At 36.2% G+C, this 20,118-nt stretch overlaps 1 protein-coding gene and 1 long non-coding RNA gene across 2 annotated transcripts in view; one reads left to right on the top strand and one right to left on the bottom strand.

Annotated features, from left to right (window-relative positions):
• The window catches only part of LOC128929827 (uncharacterized), a 43,299-nt gene extending 42,144 nt beyond the window's left edge, over nt 1-1,155 (bottom strand). Inside the window, exon 1 of the long non-coding RNA XR_008476990.2 lies at nt 1,014-1,155. This is a non-coding gene — a long non-coding RNA (uncharacterized LOC128929827). The remainder of the gene's footprint in view (nt 1-1,013) is intronic.
• The window catches only part of TRHR (thyrotropin releasing hormone receptor), a 36,686-nt gene extending 20,874 nt beyond the window's left edge, over nt 1-15,812 (top strand). Inside the window, exon 3 of the mRNA XM_002759297.6 lies at nt 11,529-15,812. Coding sequence (XP_002759343.1) covers nt 11,529-11,936 — 408 coding nt within the window. The 3' untranslated portion in view covers nt 11,937-15,812. The remainder of the gene's footprint in view (nt 1-11,528) is intronic.
• The last annotated feature ends 4,306 nt before the right edge of the window (nt 15,813-20,118 follow it).

The following is a 20,118-nucleotide window of genomic DNA, read 5'->3' as shown; positions in this document are numbered from 1 at the left end:
ATACATATCCTGCCTCTTAACCAGGAAAGAAACCAGACACGATATCATACTGACATTCGTGATTAGGAATGGAAATGTAAAATGGCAACATAGAACTCCACAGAGGCAGAAGGACTTAGACCGCATTAATGAACTGGTTTTTTTCATTCATTTTCTGAATTTTTTGTTTTTTTTTTTGAGACGGAGTTTCGCTCTTGTTACCCAGGCTAGAGTGCAATGGCACGATCTCAGCTCACCGCAACCTCCGCCCCCTGGGTTCAGGCAATTCTCCTGCCTCAGCCTCCTGAGTAGCTGGGATTACAGGCACGTGCCACCATGCCCTGCTAATTTTTTGTATTTTTAGTAGAGACGGGGTTTCACCATGTTGACCAGGATGGTCTCGATCTCTTGACCTCGTGATCCACCCTCCTTGGCCTCCCAAAGTGCTGGGATTACAGGCGTGAGCCACCGGGTCCTGCCATTTTCTGAATGTTTATTGCACCTCCTAAGTGCTAGAGCCTCATGTTGCCCCTTGCAGGTAGAGGAGTGGCAACCCTCAAGGAGGCATTATTCTAGGGAAGAATGAGAGACAATGTATAAGTAAGCCAACGAAGGAATAGGATCCTTTCAGATTGTGACTATCAGCACAAACAAATAAACAGGGAGACATGAGGGAAAGTAACTTGAAGAAGGATTAGTATCTACCTCTCTCCAGAACTATTAACACCTAGGAATCTGTTTCTCTTCATTTATATAATATAAAGAATAGAATGCCTGCCTCATAAATACTATAAAAATTGAACAATTCAATAAGGTCCCTGATTCTATGTTTAAAATATAAAGTGTTCAGTAAGATACTATTATTATTATTACATTATTGTCAAAGTCTTTATCTGTCATTTGGTTAAATCCTACACATTTCTCCAGTGATGGTAAATCGTACCCCCTTAAATTATGGAAAATTAGCTGTCTTTTATTGAGAACCATACCCTATGCTGGTGCATTACCTAAACTACCTCATTTATTCTTCATACCTCTTTGTACTTCACAGACATATATTCTGAGGCTTACAAGGTGAAATGTCTTGTCCAATGCCACACAGATAGCAAGTAGCAGAACTAGATTTAAAGTCCAGCTAGGTCTACTTCCATAGCGTGTTCCCTTCATCACTATGCTAATACTACAAAATCAATCCTGACTGTATCATCCAAAAGAGACTGTGATGCAATAATAATCTCTGTTGAATGCTTAGAACTCATAGCCAAGGCCAGCATGGTTTGTAGGCTCAAATTATGTTTCTAGTCAAGCAGTGAAGAAGCAGGTAAGTACAAAGAAACTCCATTCAGTCTGTTAGTTTAACACAGTGATAAAGCTGGCACCTCTTACCAAGGATGCAGATTTCAAGATAAGATAAAGAGTATAGTAGCCCCTTATATTAGAAAGGTATAGTACATGTTATAATGTGTTTTCATGTTCTCCTTATAATGAATGCTCATGCATATATTTTCACACATTAAATGCAGATATCAAGGCTAAAAAATCTTTTAGTGGCAATGGTTTGTAAAACTGAGATTTAAAACCAAGGCTTCTGATTTTGAGTGTCATATTTAGTTCATCAGAAAGCTAAAATTAGTGGAAACGGTTGAATGTATGGTTTGCTGAAGGAAAGATAATGCGCCTACCTTTTGGCTAACTCTGTGAGTTCTTTTAGGTTAGCTAGAAAATTAGCTCTGTAACTCCAGGCCTGAGCATAGTACATGCTGTCTCCCTTGGGAGAGACACAGGTGGAGAAGGAGTCTGATGCCTCCCAGGTGCTCCCAGCTCTATGATGAGGGACTTTGTCCAAGATTTTTAGAAGCAAGACAGCTAAATGCCCTCTTAGAAATCTGGCAGCTCTGAGAATTTTACTTCTATTTAAGAATCACCATCATCTCTCTCCTTCTCCATCATTTGCATTCTACATTTTAAAATATCCTCTTTGATTTCCCATCCCCTACTGGGTAAGCAGCTGAGGAATCACTTATCTGTGTCTCTGTTTACAATGTCACCTTTACCAGGCTGTGTAGCCCAGAGAAGCACGAGGGAGAGAAGAGGCTGTGAAATATCTCCCTTGGGAAAAATCAGTGTCTTCAGAGAAGTGTTAGAGCTAGCAGCTAGGAGCCAGCCAAGGTGCCCAATTAGAATTCCTAAAAACAAGTTCCAAATGAAAAAATAACCAGGAAAAGTAAACATACCCTAGAGAGCAAAGTTAAGAACATTAAAGCAAGCTATATTAGGGTAGACTTTTCCATAGGCTTAGCTATTTACCAGTAATTTACCTAGAAGAGAAAATATTTAGAAAAGGATAAATAGCAAACTCAGCCCATGGCAGATCAACTGTAGCATTTTTCTAGCATGGCTCACAAAAGAATTCAAAATGACATTTTGTTTTCTAAATTTAGATGTTATTGTAATTTGAATCCAAATTCTGCCAGTTGAGTTTTTCTTTCTCAGCATGTTTCTAAATACTCACCTCCTGCAAACAAGAAAACATCCAAACAACAGGAGAAAAACCAACCTCTCATCATTCATGATTACCAGACTCCATAATCAATACGGAAACATAAGCACTACAACAGTTGCTGGCATTGTAGAAAGCGTTACATCTAATCCTCAAGTCTAGATTCAAATCTTACCTAGCACACAGCTGTTTTCCATTCTTAGAAGAACCCTGAGATAAGAAACATTTAAAAATATGTTCCATAAGAACTTAGTATCACAGTGTGAACAGGAATATCTTTGTTAGGTGTGATAGGCATAATAAACCCTCCTATAGAAATAAGAGTTAGTTTTTCATTCTCCCTGCTCCCCTCCCACATACAACCTCCCTCAGCTCCAACTTAAGACCAAGTTTTGCTTTTAGGTTTTTCAAATTTCAGGAAAAATATTCCTTCCCAAAATTCAAGGCATTACGGTAAAGAGAAAAAGATGATGTTGGAGTCCAATATATCATTTTTATACCAATACAGCAAAAGTGTGGCTTTTGATCACCAACATATACATTTTCTGACATCTGTCAAATGTAGATAAAAAGTAGGGCTGCTATGAACAATATATCAAGTGCCTTGCCTGGTGCATGCTATGTATTTCACATATTTAAATTATCTTTCTTCCTTTGATCTGCTAATTCCTACTACTTAGATTAGAATACCTGCAATTTTCATCTCATTTTTTCCATTCTAGATTAAAATGTGTTCTGAAAATACTGCATAGTTCCCATCCCACATAGACTGTCGTTGATTCTCAGAAAGCAAGGCTCACCATCACTTGGAGCCTCTCTTACACTGAGAAATGTTGGTGCAACTTAGCATTGAACCTCATTTCCACTAACCAGGACAGCTCAAAATCCCATCACTTTCCCACTCTTCATGTATGTGTGCCTCTAACTTTCTTCTCAAAAGAAAGTACAAGGCTTTGAGGGTTCATCTCACATCAGAGTGAAAAGCAGAGTTCTGTTCATTTTCCATAAGAAGTACCTTCATATTTGCATTTGATGATGCTAAGTTATTTTCCTAGAGAACCGAAGGTGTCACAGAGGAAGGGTCATGTCATATTCTACATAGCTTTAAGCCATCCTATAACACCTATTGTAATCTGCGCTCTGATAACAGTGTCAACTCATGCCCCTGCTGGTGCATGCAGCCCCCCTGAGATATAAAGTATAGTTTACTGACCCCTCAAATGTCTTGCTCAAAAAAGAAGTCTTCGTATACTTCTCAGCGCACTCTAGAATTGTGAAGAAAATACTTTGTTTCCCCATTTCACTGATGTACCACACTTACAAATTTATACTTTAAAAATCCTGGCTGGGTACAGTGACTCGCACCTGTAATCCCAGCACTTTGGGAGACCAAGATGGGAGGATTGCTTGAGCCTAGAAGTTCAAGTTTACGGTGAGCTATGATTACACCACTGTACTGCAGCCTGGGTGACAGTGATAACTTGTCTGTGAAAAATAAATAAATAAATAAAAATCCTATATCACTGTTTTCTTTTCTTTCAGTCCTTATTCTCTTTCCTTACCAGATACAACCAAACTTTCTCTATTGTGAATCCCTGCTGATATTTTCTTGAGCATTTTTAATCAGAAGAGAGCCCAGAAAATACTCTATAATGCTTGCCAGAAAGGCTATTCTGAATGAAACGTTTAGGTACAGTACTTGGCAAATGAAGTCAAGAACCTATGCATTAGCATCCCTGGGTGGCTTCTTGGCAAGAAATCTATAAGCAATACGCAACACAGAATATATCAGTCCACAATCTCTCTGCCATGAATCACCACTCAGTTGTCATTCATTTTCATTATAATTAACTGACGAGTTGATGTCAAGCCCTCGTTTGGGCCCCATCATTCAACTTTTAAGCCCCATCAATGATCTCACTCCATGATATGAAGCATCCCACATTGATTATAACTGTCTCTTGAAGATCAGTATCAGCCAGGCACAGTGGCTCATGCCCGTAATCCCAGCACTTGTTGGAGGCCAAGGGAGCGTGGGTCACTTGAGGTCAGGAGTTCAAAACCAGCCTGGACAGCATGGTGAAAACCCACCTCTACTAAAATACAAAAATTAGCCAGGTGTGGTGGTGCACGGATATAATCCCAACTACTCGGGGAGCTGAGGCAGGAAAATCGCCCTGGAGGTGGAGTTGCAGTGAGCCAAGATCATGCTACTGCACTCCAGCCTAGGCAAAAGAGAGAAACTCCATCTCAAAGAAAAAAAAAAACTGAATGTCCAGAGATAAATCAAAACAGCAGAATAATCTGCAAGAAGAAATTCCCAGAGCTTTCAATTAGTGTGGAAGCTTGGCTAAATTCAGATTTGTTTAATTATTGTGTCAAGTTCATCATCAGTTGGCACAATTATTTTAACAAAATTTAAAGAGTCATTGATCCCTTTGCTGAGGGCCATCTGAGAGTAAAATATTCCCAGTTATAGGACACTTTGTTAATATGCAGAAATATTGGAGAACATGGACAGAGTCCAAGCACAGAATGTATTGTTACCCTCTGAAGAATGGCATTAGAATGATAAAGACTAAATGTTTTATATTCATTAACAAGAAAATATTTCCAGAAAGAAGTATATTTCTGAAAATGAGAGTATTCTTGCCAGAAGAAATACAAGAACGAGTATTTTTGCTAATTTAACAAATTCTAAACCTATGCATAACTCCATAATAATATTTTAATATTTGTGAAAAATAAGTATTTACTCAATAATAATTTAGCTGTGCATTGAGTACTTATGTGCCAGGCATACGTACAAAAGATGTCTCCCAACGTTTTGTAGAGTAGAGATGAAGTGAAGGTCTGTTGTTGATTTACTTTGTGAGTGAAGCCAAACAGGGGTTTTGGCATTATGCAAGGTGAGATCCAAAATTGAAAAAGAGTCTATTCACAAATTAAAGTTATGTTTGTAATACCCTTGAAGATCACTCATTATAAAAGAGATAAATAGTCTTCGAATACAAGTTTAATGATAAGAGTGTCACCGTCTGGCATATGGCTTTGGTTTTTAGGACTAACAGAGCTTTTTCACAACTTAAGATTACCCTGGAATTTAGATTAGGTTCAGACAAAAGTCATATTACCTGCCCAGTGTCTTCAGAGGCAGAAAAGGACTGTGAAACCACCACGCTGAATGCAAATTTCAACTCTTTCTTCTATACCTACTACATATTGTCATTCAATAACACACAGAAGAACAAAGCCATATCCTTTATCTCCAAAGCAAGAGTATCCAGATACTAGCAAGATACATGAGCACACACAGAATTTTTTCTGAATCATATATAGAATCAAAATTCAGAATTTTTTTCTGAATCAGTACAAAAATTTTGACTAAAACTCCTAGGGAATTGAGGTATGAATCAAATCCTTATGAATTCCTAGGTAAACCTATAAGCTAATATCTGAGAATTAATCAAAATGTCCCCAGATACTATGTAACCAGAACCTAATAAATGGTATGCTGTTAACTGGACTGTGGCCGAAGAAATAAAAGTTTTCATTTTTAAAATGTGATTATTTTTGCATTTTCAATTTTCTTTTTTTCTCTCCCCAGGAAATAGATTAGTACGAAGGAGTTCTATCTGCCTTGTTATGAAAACTTTCTTCTTCCTAATCAGTGCTTTCTGAATGTTGCACTCCAATTTGGGGCAGAAATCCCACAATTCCATAGTTACCAGTGATTTCTGGCAACACTATTAGGCCTTCCAAATAGTTCATAAGCAATATTTAAAGTGATTACAATTCTTCAACTCACTATATATGTTGTTTTTTTTGTGATTATCTGGAAAGAAAACAAGAGCTAGACTCAGAAAACTTTGGTTCAGTAGCTAGCTTTGTTTCTTATATGTATAAGCTGTGTGGCTTTATTTCTCTGCTTCTCTGAGCTCAATTTTTAATTCCTCATCAATAAAATGGTAATGATAACACTTGTCTTACAAATCTCAGAAAAATATAAGCGCAAAATGATTCAATTACAATAAAAGAACTTTGTTAATTTTAAAGAATTCAACAATTAACTGCTATCAAAACTCCACTCAGAATTTGGAGCATTGATGAGAATGGTCACATTTTTTCATGTACTGTGTCGATCTCTTAAATGTGTGACTAAGAAATAAAGAAGAGGCATATATTTAAAAAATAATTTTGTGGATATATTTGAGATGAGGACAACCCCACACTGTGCACTGGACTATTCACTATTCTAGAACAGTTTCCCTAATTGTCCTCTTCCAGTAAAATTCTCAAAAGGTATGTTTACTATTGCTATCTTCACATCTTCTCCCATTCTGGCAAGCCTGTTTGGAGCAGGTTCAAGAGAGAATGGTTGATACGTTATGTTGAGAATGGCATGTCACTCCTGCAGCCTTCCTCTCAAAAATTCATAACCCCAGTCTCACCATGAGAAAAATATCAGCCAACCTCAAATTAAAGTGCATTCTCTACAATACCTCATGTATTCCTCAAAATTATCAAGATCATCAAAACAAGGAAAGTTAGAGAAACTGTTCCAGCCCAGAGGAACCTAAGGTGCTGTGACAACTAAAGATAATATGGTATTCTGGATGAGACCCTGGAACAGGAAGGAAACTTTGGGTAAAAGGTAAGGAAATCTGAATCAAGCATGGCGCTAACTAACTCCATATAAAAATTATTGGTATAGATTCATTAATTGTGACTAATCTGCCATACTGATGCAAAAGGTGAATAATAGAAGGGCTTTGGTGTGGGGTATATAGCAACTCTCTGCATTGTGTTTACAACTCTTCTATGAATCTAATACTTTTCTAAAACAAAAAGGCAATATACTAGTGTTAGCTAATAGTTTCAGAACTTGCAGTAAGAGTCATAGCAGTAGTTACAGTGATAGTAGTTAGTAATAGAAGATGCCTACCCATGTTAGAAGAGAGAACCCAATTAGCCTGTTTCTTCCATGCGGCATATATACACAGGGTTGAACTGCATATACAGCCCATTTGGGGAACTATAATCTTAATTTTAGCAATAAGACAGAAATCTGTCCAATTCACACTTATAAAAGATAACTACCTGAATAGGATCTTTATCTAGAGGTGTTATAAAGATGACAAAAGGGTGTTTTGAGAAGGACTGAACTCAAACTTTTGTAAGAGGTTTATGCTGCTCATTTTACATGTTAAGTACAGTGAAGACTAGAAGATATATAGCAGAGTTTGATACCAGAATTTCCAGCTGATCCTCACAAAGAAGGTAACGCTTAGCCAGAGTGGACAAGAACAGAAGCCATCAAGCCTAGACCCTCCTGTTCTCATCTGCCCTTCTCCTCAACTATCTCTGCCAGCAAGCTCATTCTCTAAATACTAAATTTTAATCCACTTATTTTTCCAATCTCCTTTGCTTGCCTTCAATACACTCTGCAAAAAGGGCTGCCTGCTTCTATGTTGACTAAAATGACTCCACAGAGCTGACATTTTCAGAACTCAATATACCTGTACCCCTTTTGGCAGCTGTATCTCTTTCTGTAGCGAAAGCAGAAGGAATGGAAACCAGGCGCTCCACAGAGTGTGACATCACCTCATCATATAAAAGTAATGGCTTTGTAGTGGTTTCCACAAGATTGTTAGAGAAAGAGATAGTGCCAGTACATTACATGGTCTGCAATTGAAATCTGCATACTAAATTACTTCTAGTCCCATGATATGCCCACTGTTATGCTTTCAGATTGTCACACACACTTAATCTCTGCAAGAACAGTCTTCTCGTCTCTCTTCATCTTAGGATTTTGACTTAGATGTCACTTGGACCAGGAAGTCCTTGCTAACAACCTCTCAACCCCAAGTTTATATCAAGGGTTCCCTTAGAACCAAAACATTCCTCTGTCTGAGCAATTGTCACATTGTATTACAATTGTTCTTCAGATTTAAGGTACATGAAGGCATTGCCATGTCTCTCTGGATCACTGTCAAACTATTGAGAGCCAGAACATTGATTGATACACAGTAGGGATGCAAATACATAACTTAGAATGAATGGATAGAATCACTCCCAATCAAAAGTATATTGTAAGATCATTTTCACTCAAAGATTCTGTCATGCTATTTCTCAAGAACATTTAAATCTTAGGGCAGAGGCTGGTGTAAAGAAGCTGTCTTTCATATCACCATACACCCTATCTGCTACTCTGGCAAAAACATCAATGTTTAAAACAATGAGGTTTTCAAGATGCATTTCAAATCTACATTTATGTCACGTTTTCAGGATAAGGAATAATAGCAGAAATAAACATTTTAAAACCACAGTGAAATGACCTGAGTATAAAAGATGATCTTCATGACATTTCATTTCTAGGTGTTTGTTCTTACATTGAGTATGAGCTGTTAAAATCCAAACTATAGCTAAAGTAAAAACTTGTGAACATTTAAAAAAGTGATTAAACTAAATAAAAAATTTGTAATTAACTAAAAATAAGTATGGGCAGGATTAAACGTACTCTCTTTCATCTCGCTGGAGTATAGTTTTTCTGGGTAAATCCTAGAAACATTATTATATTTTTTTCCTTTCACATCCCTTAACATTATACAAATACACTTTAAACAAAAAATTGAAATATATTAAGGACTCATTTTACTGATTGACCTAATCTCCATTTAAGAGAGTTTAAAGATATTAAATAATATATTCTTACAAAACCCTATAACAATATAGCAGAGTATATAAAGCACAGTAAATGATCATAGTTACATATCTTTAAATAATTCCTTCCATGCCTGAATTTATTAGTTTTTCTTAGGGCCACTTTATGTCACATAGTGCCCTAAATCCGTGAGAGTAGAGAAATGAGTAAATTTACCCACACTGTGAAGAAGTTTACTCTTTATTGGAGAGAGAAACAAGTATAGGTCACTGCAATGAAATCTTTGGGAATGATGTCAAAGTATGCCTGGAGGCGGTGTGGAAATACACAGGAGAGATACTCACCTTGGAACAGGTTGCTCTTCTCCACACAATCTAAGTTGCTCCCTTCACTGACATTCAGTGAAAAGAGGCAAGTAGATGTCACATGTGGATTCAGTGTTTCACCTGACAGTTGTAGGGAAAGATAAAATTCAACCTTTCTTCTGAAATTTAGCAGCAGTAATTGTGGTTTGGTTTGTCCATTGAAGAAGTTAAGGGTTTTGGTGATCATAATGAAAATAATACAGAAGAAATGTTAACAAAAATGCAAGAAACTCTCATAGAAAGGACAAAGTATAAAGGAAGGAGCATGACTTTTGTCTTAAGTACATAGGTTTGAATCACAGCTCTGTCACTTACTATTCATGTGTCTATATACAAATCATATAAATTACCTAACCCTTAGTTTCTTCATATGCAAAATGAAGTGAATGCTAGCTTACTCATGGAGTTACTATAAGCATTAAATAAGATAGCATTTATATAGCACTTTGCAGATTACCTGTGCCATCTTAAAGGACTAAAATGTGATGGCAGAGATCTAATTGTAAACTAAACTAGGTATTTCAATGCAGGATGCTTTACCCCTGACAGGGAGTGGGAGAATGCTGACAAGTGTGAAGCAGTGATCTGATTTCAGCGAGTCTGGCGTACCAAGCAGAGAATAAAGGCAGGGATGTGGTTGATGATGACAATGAAGGTGATAATCACTGCATCTCCTCCAAAAGTTTAGAACATTTATCACTTTGATTTCCTATGACCAATTAAAATACTTACATATATATATATATATATATATATATAAGTGCACTTAGGAATAATCATGTTTCAGTTAACCCCTTTGCTAAGTAGATCCTCCTTGACTCTAAAAGAAGTCAGAATCTCTGGAATGTCTTACTTGGTATTATATGAACCAATGTGAAATCTCACTGAACAACTTTTCTACTCCCAGTGGTAAAATAGGGAGCATTAGTATCCCACATGCATTGAGTCAGAATGAAGCTCAGTGAGCAGTGAGCAATGTGGAATATGAACCTCATCCCACCTACTGTCTAACTTCCTGTGCATTGCTTATACTTGAGTGGCTTCAGCATTAGGTAGAATTCCAGCATTGGCTTTCTCTCTCTTTCACTTCCCTTTAACCTGAAAGAGTGCAAAAGCTTTGAATTCAAGCTCACTCACTAATCCTGGCCCGAGACTCTACAGCTTCCAGCATAGTACTTAGCCTCTGTACTTGTTTTCTTATTTGAAAAAGTAGTGGGTACAGTACCTATTTTAGGAGATTTTAAACTTTTTAAACATGAGGACAAATATCAAACACCTTGGATAGTGTTTAGCATATAGCAGGCATTCAATATACACTGACATTTTTGCATCATTCTTTTCATCCACTGTTACCTCATTTGATTTAGGAGGGCATTGTTGGCTCCATTTTACAGATGAGCTGTAAGATAGGTTAAGATAATTTCTTAGGCCACACATAGGGTAAGTAAAGAAAGGATTTGACCCTAAATCTCCTAATGCTTGTCACAGACACTTTTGGTGTCCTGTGCTAACATCCTCTTACAAGACTCTGATTTCAGCCATAGCTGCGATAGATGGTTCCTGCAGCGGGAAACATCCTACTTCAGGCCTCCACTGTACCATTTGTCTCTCCTCTTCTTGGCCTCAAGTTCCTCTCTAAAGGCCCTACGAGTTTTCAGGCAAGAGAATTCTGGAAGTACACAGGAGTTAAAGTCCTTAACATACCCTTTAATGAATGGACACCAGCATCCATTCTCTTTCTTCTGACAGATAATTCTCAATTGCATTATTTGAGTCAGAGTTGGCCATAGGGGGAGCTATCTCAGCACACCCTACTTTGGCTTTGCCTTGTCTATTGCATTCTGTTCTAATTAATAACCCTTAATCCTGCTTCCTAGGATTACTTCCCCAGTAAACGACCTGCACCTAAGTCCTTGTCTCAGACCACAGTTTGGGAACCAAAGGTTTGGGTGAGAGAAGAAAGGGTGTTTTGTTTTGTTTTAATTTGTGTTTGTACAGCATCTCTCTCTATTTCTCCTAGGTTACCAAGATGCTGGCAGTGGTTGTAATTCTGTTTGCGCTTCTATGGATGCCCTACAGGACTCTTGTGGTTGTCAACTCATTTCTCTCCACTCCTTTCCAAGAAAATTGGTTCTTGCTCTTTTGCAGAATTTGCATTTATCTCAACAGTGCCATCAATCCAGTGATTTACAATCTAATGTCCCAGAAATTCCGTGCAGCCTTCAGAAAGCTCTGCAACTGCAAGCAGAAACCAACAGAGAAACCTGCTAACTACACTGTCGCCCTAAATTACAGTGTCATCAAGGAGTCAGACCATTTCAGCACAGAGCTTGATGACATCACTGTCACTGACACTTACCTGTCTGCCACAAAAGTATCTTTTGATGACACCTGCTTGGCTTCTGAGGTATCCTTTAGTCAAAGTTGATTCATGAATTAGAGGAAAACGGACCACAAAGAAAATGAGAATCTGTGCAGTAATCAACAAAAGGGAGAATATGGCCAATAGTTGTATGTGAAGACAGAGCAGATCAGTCTTTGTCAATGCTCTAACAAGTCCTGGCCCTAGATACTTTAAGGAGGATAATTCAGACTTTCCTTCTTTCAAACTAGTACCACAAAAAATGAAGCTGATCTGTGAAATAGCCAAATGATTAAAAACTGAAAGTTTAGCCCTTTTCGTTTAACTTAAGAAATTTACTATATTTTCTGGGCTTATAGAGTTTCAGTAAAATCTAGACAGCAATTTACATTATTCATAATAACCTTATCAAATGTCACTTTTCAACCACCTAAGTTATTTATGCATTCAATAATTTGACAACATGCAGATTTTTAAATGTTTGCATTTAGTATTTCCTTTTAATATTGTGCAGTGCTAGCTTGTGAATATCTGAAATTTAAGGGAAAATATTATAGAAAACATTTTATTTATTGAGTAAAAATAAGATTTTAGACATGCATGTTCACTGTATTTTAAAAATTGTCATAATGTTTGTAAAATTCTGAGATGATTTTTATATCTTAGAAGGCAGATAACCATCACTCAACTTTAATGTTAAATAAACCTCAAAGTATCCAAAACTATTAATTAAAGAGAAATGTAGATTTTAAGATAAATCCAACTCTTATCAACTCTTCCAGCCTCCTACATGATAGATGGAACAAGGTAAAAACCCAGATTAAGTAACTGGGAAGATACAAACTAACATACGATTAATTTTGAAAAGTATAGCCAAGACAAAAGCAAGTATTTATAATAAAGTTTTGCTTCTTCTTTGAAGCTTTTAAGCAAGAAAATCTTTTTGAACATTCTTGTTTATAAACTACTGAGCCATCCTTCAAGCAAAATCTAGCTTAAAAGTCTGAAACATTTGTAAAAGCTTCATTGTTACTCTAAATTAGCCAAAATCCTGGTATCCCCATTCCAGATGAAGACTTCCCGCTGAGAACTGTAGTCTATGGATTTTTACCTTGGTTGCAATTGTCTTTTGTTCCTAACTGCTTGTCGTTTATAGGTTCTTTTCTTGTTTTTTCTCAGACGTTAGTGTTATTTTGTTTACAGATTCTCAATCAAAGCAATGCAAAATTCTGTTGGCTTTATTTTCAGTAGAGTTAAAACTGATTTCATCATATTATCAATTTCTCACTTTTATATTTATGACTGAGATCTGCTAATGCAGTGATTATTAGAGACTTGTGAATGAATCTGTCCAGGACATTTGTCATTTCCTACCTGAATCTCTTACCTACTGAGATTTGCCAACCGGAATCTTCAAGGGTATAAATTGCCCTTAGTAATGGTTCGATAGTCATTGATTTTTAATGACTAGATGATCAAAAAGTACCCATACGTTTACATGCCCCATAGCCTGGCATTTTCCCTCTCCAGTCTATATCCCTATTTTATGGACTTTTCTAGAACGTAGTTGCTAATGATAATTAGGCCTACCCACCTTCTTAATGAAGAATATGCCATTCTACTTTCAAAACTTGTTTTTAAATGCTGTTTCATGGAGACTCTACTGTTCAGAACCTCATTCTAGAATATGCTTTTTTGAAAATTGTCTTCATTTACTCCACCAAGATATTTTTATCCTGTTGCTATAGTAGTAAACAAATGCAAGCCAATATTTGCAGGAAATACCCTAAAATTCCACCTGCATTACAGTAAGCAATCTATGTCAACTGACTTTTCATTCTGGTATAAATATTAATCTTGGCACTGTATAAATAGAGCACCAGAGGGACCCAACCCCAAATCACACAAGCATATGCAAGTTTATAAACACATACCCTCATGTTCATAAAATGGAGAAAAAGGGATCGGAATATATGAGATTTTTTTTCATTACAGAAAGAAACTAATATGATTGAGCATCTACTATGTGTCAGGTATGCTGGTAGAGTCAATCAACATTATCTTCATCACAATTTCACTACAGCTGTGATTTCTCTGATAAGACCAGTTTTCCTGTAACCTAATTCCTAATTGATAAAAATTTATGGATTTTGCAGAATGATTATATCAGGTGTTAAAAACTACAATTAATTTAACACGATATACATAGAATACAAAGATGCTCTTCTCATCTTTGGATATTTAATGTATGAACTGACTTCTTTTACTTGAATTTTTAAAAAGTTATTTGCCAATAATCTATTAGTTTTAGAGCACATGGGAAATTCATAAGAACTCAGTTCGTAGTGTTTTAACTCTAAAGCAAATGCCATTATAAAATTAAATGTTTCTATGTAATGTCCAATAGATATTTGAATTTACCCAGAAGAGACATAACTTTTTAAAATATTCTTTGCCACACTGTACTCAATTATGAAATATTTCCATAAATAATCAAAACAATATACCACCAAATGAGAAACAAAGAGCTAGATGAAAATTTGCTGGTGAAATGAAGTAATGTTATAAAGAGCCTTCCTTAATAAAAATTTCCTGTCTTATTTTATTACTTCCAATTTCATTAATTGCTGAATGTCATTGGTTAGATCTTATACTTGAGGTAATTGGGTAAAGGGCACCAATCATGAATAAAATGAACAAACATAAATTCCCCTCAGGACTTAAGGGATGTGAGTATATTTCAAGACCTTAACAAACAAGGCAGATATTCTAAATGCTGAAGAAAAATAAGACAAGTCCAGACTCTATAGTTATTCTTAAACAAATTCAATGTATAGAACAATAAACCTTGATAATACACAGAAATAAATGACTGATTTGGCTAAACAACTGGCAATGTCAAAGGAAAAGCTGCAGCCATAAAACTTAGCATAGTGCCACTAAGTCTTAATGGATATTTGAAACGTTTCATTTTCAGAAGACTACATTGGAATAATAAGAACAATATGTCTTAGTAAAAGCTGGGTCAACATAGTTTTGGCTGGCTTTTAAAGAGTAAAAGAGTTTATGTCCTTTTAAACTATGTTAAATCTCTAAACATGATAAAAAGAGAAAACAACTTTCTGAAGAAAATATTTTATGTGGTTAACCCATCAATCTTTGAATTCTATAAATATTATATTTAATATCTTTACTTCTCAATTGCAATTAAAACACGGGTTGGAATTTTTGTGTATGAAATAGGGCAACTCAATGTGAATTATTATACACTAGTCAGTTCCAGAGTCAAGAAAAAATATTTTCAAATGTTTTAAGTCACTCAGCAAACATGAATATCCCCGGCAATTTATTTCCTATGCATCCATAGCTGTCTACAATAAACAGCCATCAAAACCAAGATCTGATTGAGTGAACATAAGCTTTCAGAATAATACACACAAAGAAATCTTACAGAGCTCGGTGGTCATAAGTATTTTTCTCTCTCTTCTCTCTTCCCCATCAAACTTTCATCATTCCACAATCATCATTTTCCTCATAGCAGAAAGATTCATCTAAGTTCATTCAAGACTAAACCTGGACATGAAATATCTTAAGTACGAGTGTTCTTTCAAACGTATTTATGTATAAAAATATGTGGTTGTGGCGGGGTGCGGTGGCTCACGCCTGTAATCCCAGCACTTTGGGAGGCCGAAGTGGGTGGATCACGAGGTCAAGAGATCGAGACCATCCTGGTCAACATGGTGAAACCCCGTCTCTACTAAAAATACAAAAAATTAGCTGGGCACGGTGGCGCGTGCCTGTAGTCCCAGCCACTCAGGAGGCTGAGGCAGGAGAATTGCCTGAATCCAGGGTGCGGTGAGCCGAGATCGCGCCATTGCACTCCAGCCTGGGTAACAAGAGCAAAACTCCATCTCAAAAAAAAAAAAAAAAAAAAAAAAAGTGGCTGTTATGCAAACTTTCATTTTCATGAAATCACTTTTAAACATTGAAAAACTGATGTCTTAAAAATAGAGTTCTATTTATGTCCTCATTTACATGCGAGGGATCATGTATAGAGTTGAGAAGTTTAATATGGCTCTTTCCCTTATAGAACAAAGTACAAGTTTTGCATTTTAGAGGTTTCTTTCAGAAACTAATCAAAGAATACTCAATATGTGCAAAATTGCTGCAGAAATTTGTTTCGGCAGACAAAAGGCTCTTCTCATTCTTATGAAGCTCGTAATCCTACAAGAAAAACAAGACCAACATGACATCACCTCAAGATATAACTGTTTGGCAATATTTAGAATACATATCTGAGATGTCAGAAATCTGATTTTAAAGAAGCATTTGTTAATGGTTCATTTGAAATCTCATAAGATGACTTTTAATATAATGATCAATTTTACATATTCTCATTCTACTTTATGGACTCTAATTAGAAGTATCTGTAAACTTAATTCTTCACTGATTACACAGGAAACTAAGGTCAGCTAAGACCCTGTAATATTTTTCTGATATGTTCAGCCTATCAGTATAATCTCATCGCTCAGCAGCAAACCTCATTTACAGGGGTTGCACATTGGAGAATGATTTTGTTACTGACATGGTTAGCACCAAATGATGACAATGCTGACATAAACTAAATCTACAGGATTCTGGTTCTAATATTCAAATACAGTAGTCCTCCATATCCTCTGGGGATCCATTCCAAGACCCCTAGTGGATGCCTGAAACTGTGGATAGTACCAAACTCTGTATATACTGTTTTTTTGATCTGATAGCCAAGATGTCTACTAAATGACCAGCAGCAGGCAGGCTGTGTGCAGAGCATGAATACACTGGACAAAAAGAGGATTCACGTTTTGGGTGGGATGCTGCTGCATGGCGCAAGATTTTATCATGACACTCAATGTCTCTCAATTTAAAACTTATACATTATTTATTTCTGGAACTTTACACGTAATATTTTTGTGTAGAGGTTGACTGCAGGTAACTGAAACTGCAGAAAACGAAACGAAACTGTGTCTAAGGGCTGACTATTGTAACCTGTTTAGACAAAAGGGATCATGAATGTTTGTGTACAATGTCGTTGGGCCTATTTACATTCTTCTACAGTAAGCACATTCATGATAAAGCCAATATGAGGTTATTAATTCATATTTTAGAAATGACATCTGGAAAAATAAAAGAGCTAAATGAATTAGTACAGCTAGGACAGTACATTGTCCCAAATGTTCAAATCTGGATCCAGCAAGGTAACAAAGGATAGTTTTAATGGCCAATAAACAGTCAATTCACACTGCTTTCCTGCCTGGCCTCAATGAAGAAGCATCTGGCTTAAATCCATGCTACAGATCTCAACTGGAATAATGGAAATAAAAGTACTTCATAAATTATAAACGTTAAAAAGTCAGGTTAAACAGTGGAGTCAGCTGGAGCTCCTTCAGTGTATCTGAGTCCTGAAACAGCATGTGTAAGTGGTTAGTTCATTCCTTACAGAATAATGAACTTAATTCTTGTGCATTAGGTTGTTCTCTGACTTCCAAACAAGAGAGAGTATGAACTTCCTCAAAAATGGTGTGACTGATAGTGACAATGATGGAGGCTTTTCAGAAAAAAAGGAATAAATACAAGGTAGCAGAATAAGGCTCCATCTAACCAGAGATCTGAATTCAGAAGTCAATAGGAACATAATATTTCTGAAATGGTACAAGATGCCCTAGTAAGGAGACCAAATATTTAATCCCTAGCCAAGAATAGTGAAACATTTCTGCTTTTATATATATAAGAGTTACCTGGGAGCTTATCTTAAAATGCACTTTCTTTTGGTCTTGGCCTAAGAAATTCTCATTTATTAGATGATTTTGATGCCTATTGTCTTCTGAGCATATCTTGAAAACCCCTGAGTTCAGGGCCTTCAGAGCCTTCAAGCTCACATAATCCTTAATAAGCAACTCAACGGAAAAATCCTTGAGAGTAAGTCTATTTCATCTTTGTATTTCACAAATTATCTAAACTACTTTTTAGTTAATTATTTATTACCTATTGGATGATGTCCCTAAATATCTGTAAAATGAATTAGTAAATCAATCCCAAGCTCAGAAATATATTCTAAATTGGGTATTGATAATACCCAATTTGTCTATAGATACATCTTCACAATCAGATAACTCACTGTGCTTGTTTTGTATTTAAAACACAAAACAAGCAGAGTGAGTTATCTGGCTCATTGAAAGGCACTGCATGAAGTGTGCCAGATGATGGTCAGAACAATCCCTATGTATGTAACATGCATGACAATTTCAGTGGTACTCTCATGTCCACCATCCACTTTAATAATGAGAAAAAGGAAATCTAAAACATTTTCTCTGCTTTCAAGGAGATTACAATTTAGTGACAACGTATTAACACAGAAACATGCTAGAAGAAAAAGGAACACATAATTGGAAGCCAAATTGTGTGATTTCAGACTACACACAGCTGAGTTTTTCAGAGGAAAGGGGGAATCCATGGGGCTTGGAGTCATTAAGGAGGGCTTTGTAAAGAAGGTAGGACTTCCTTCAAGGATAGATTTGATTTAGATAGTTAAAGAAAAGATGATCCATGTGAGAAAAAATAAGATGAGTAAAGGAAAAGAGACATACATAAATCTTAAAGCAAGGCTCTTGATATTAAGAATGTGTATCCAGAGCAAATACAATTCATCAGGGATTGATTAAGGAAGGCAGTTAGTCCAAAAAAGGAAAGAAAAAAAAGATAAAGGAAGTAAGGGGACCAACCTGTGCTTATATTTGGTGAGAAAATGTTCACTCATACACAAGAATATAAAGTAGAAATGTATATAAATCTGCTATGTCTGCTTTCTAAACTTCGTGAATTTCATTTATTATCTAGAAAATACAGCATGTCTTATGTTACAATTCTAAAAGTATTCTTATTGTCCTAATTGTCCAAGTGAAAAATATGTGTGTATATATTTATCTTTTTTTCTATATTATATTATCATCATATACTTAAAAATATTTACATTTGTGTATATTATTCGGGGGTACTGACTGACTCTGGCTTTATCCAATTATGCTACACATAGAGATCAGAGCTAGCTCAGGGACCTAGGCCCTTCTGAACGGAAACTTCAACATTACACATGAAACTGAGAAACATGTAGTAATTTGCTTAAGACTACTATGACAATATTGTTGACTTGCATGTTGCTTATGCCATGCCTTGGAGTGTTCTGGCTTCCTTCTATCAGCTTTAGAAAGTTGTATGCTGACTTATTTCATCATTTTGGCAGTTAATCATTGTGTCCTTGTGGGGCAAACACTCTTTTTTAATAAAGTTCAGTATTATGTGCTTTATTGTGAGAAACTGTGTGTCTGTTCCAGTATTGTATGGTGAGCAATAAAGCATCAAACTGAAAGACCTGGCTCTTTAGATTTCTTTTTCTTCAAAATTATTTCATTTTTGGTGTGACTGGACCTTAAACCACTTGCCCCAAAGACTTCATTTTAATTCAGTGCCACCCACATGTACCACTGGTGGTTTTTCAAAATAATTATAAGCAATAGACAAATAGACATTTACTTTTAATAATAAATTGAATGTGTCCATCCCACATACTCTGCATAACTGCCTATTATACTTATATCTAAAAGGGGAGATAATGTACATGAATCTATAAAAATAAACCAGTGATAGTAGCCACGTGTGGTGCCTCATGCCACATCTCCTCTTTGGTCCCATGATTTCAGCACAGCCGTGGTAGACCATTTCATATATATTGCTGATCTCCCATCTTCAGCAAACTAAAGTGGCAGAGTTCCTCCAAGCTGTATTATAACACTCAGTGTAAGCACAAGTAGTCAAAGATTTCAAGGGAGTTAATGCCCCTAGGGACACCCATCAAAACGTGGGGAGTAAAAACCAATAGACAAATGTTCCAGGTTCTTATCTTCTAATGGAATATTTCTGAGCCATCTTCAAAGCAATTCTTCAAATGGTCCTCAGTATTACTGAGCCCCTGTTCTTCCTACTGGAAACCAACTCAAACACATACCCTTCATCGACTCTTCCTCCTTCCTTGTCCCACTTCTTCACTCTGTTTCCTGAAGTAACCTCCAAAACGTACTATTTGCACCCAAATCCTTGTTTCAGGCTCTGCTTTGGAGTACCATCGATCTGATAATGTTTTTAAGTAGATGTCTATGAGTGGTGGATCAGAAATATCATTTTGAAAATGAAAAATCAGAAATGACACATAATA

This window comes from Callithrix jacchus, chromosome 16 (genome assembly GCF_049354715.1).
Source record: "Callithrix jacchus isolate 240 chromosome 16, calJac240_pri, whole genome shotgun sequence".
NCBI classification, from domain to species: Eukaryota; Metazoa; Chordata; class Mammalia; order Primates; family Cebidae; genus Callithrix; species Callithrix jacchus.
Note: the sequence above shows the minus strand (reverse complement) of the source record. Positions and strands in the feature narration are given on the sequence as shown.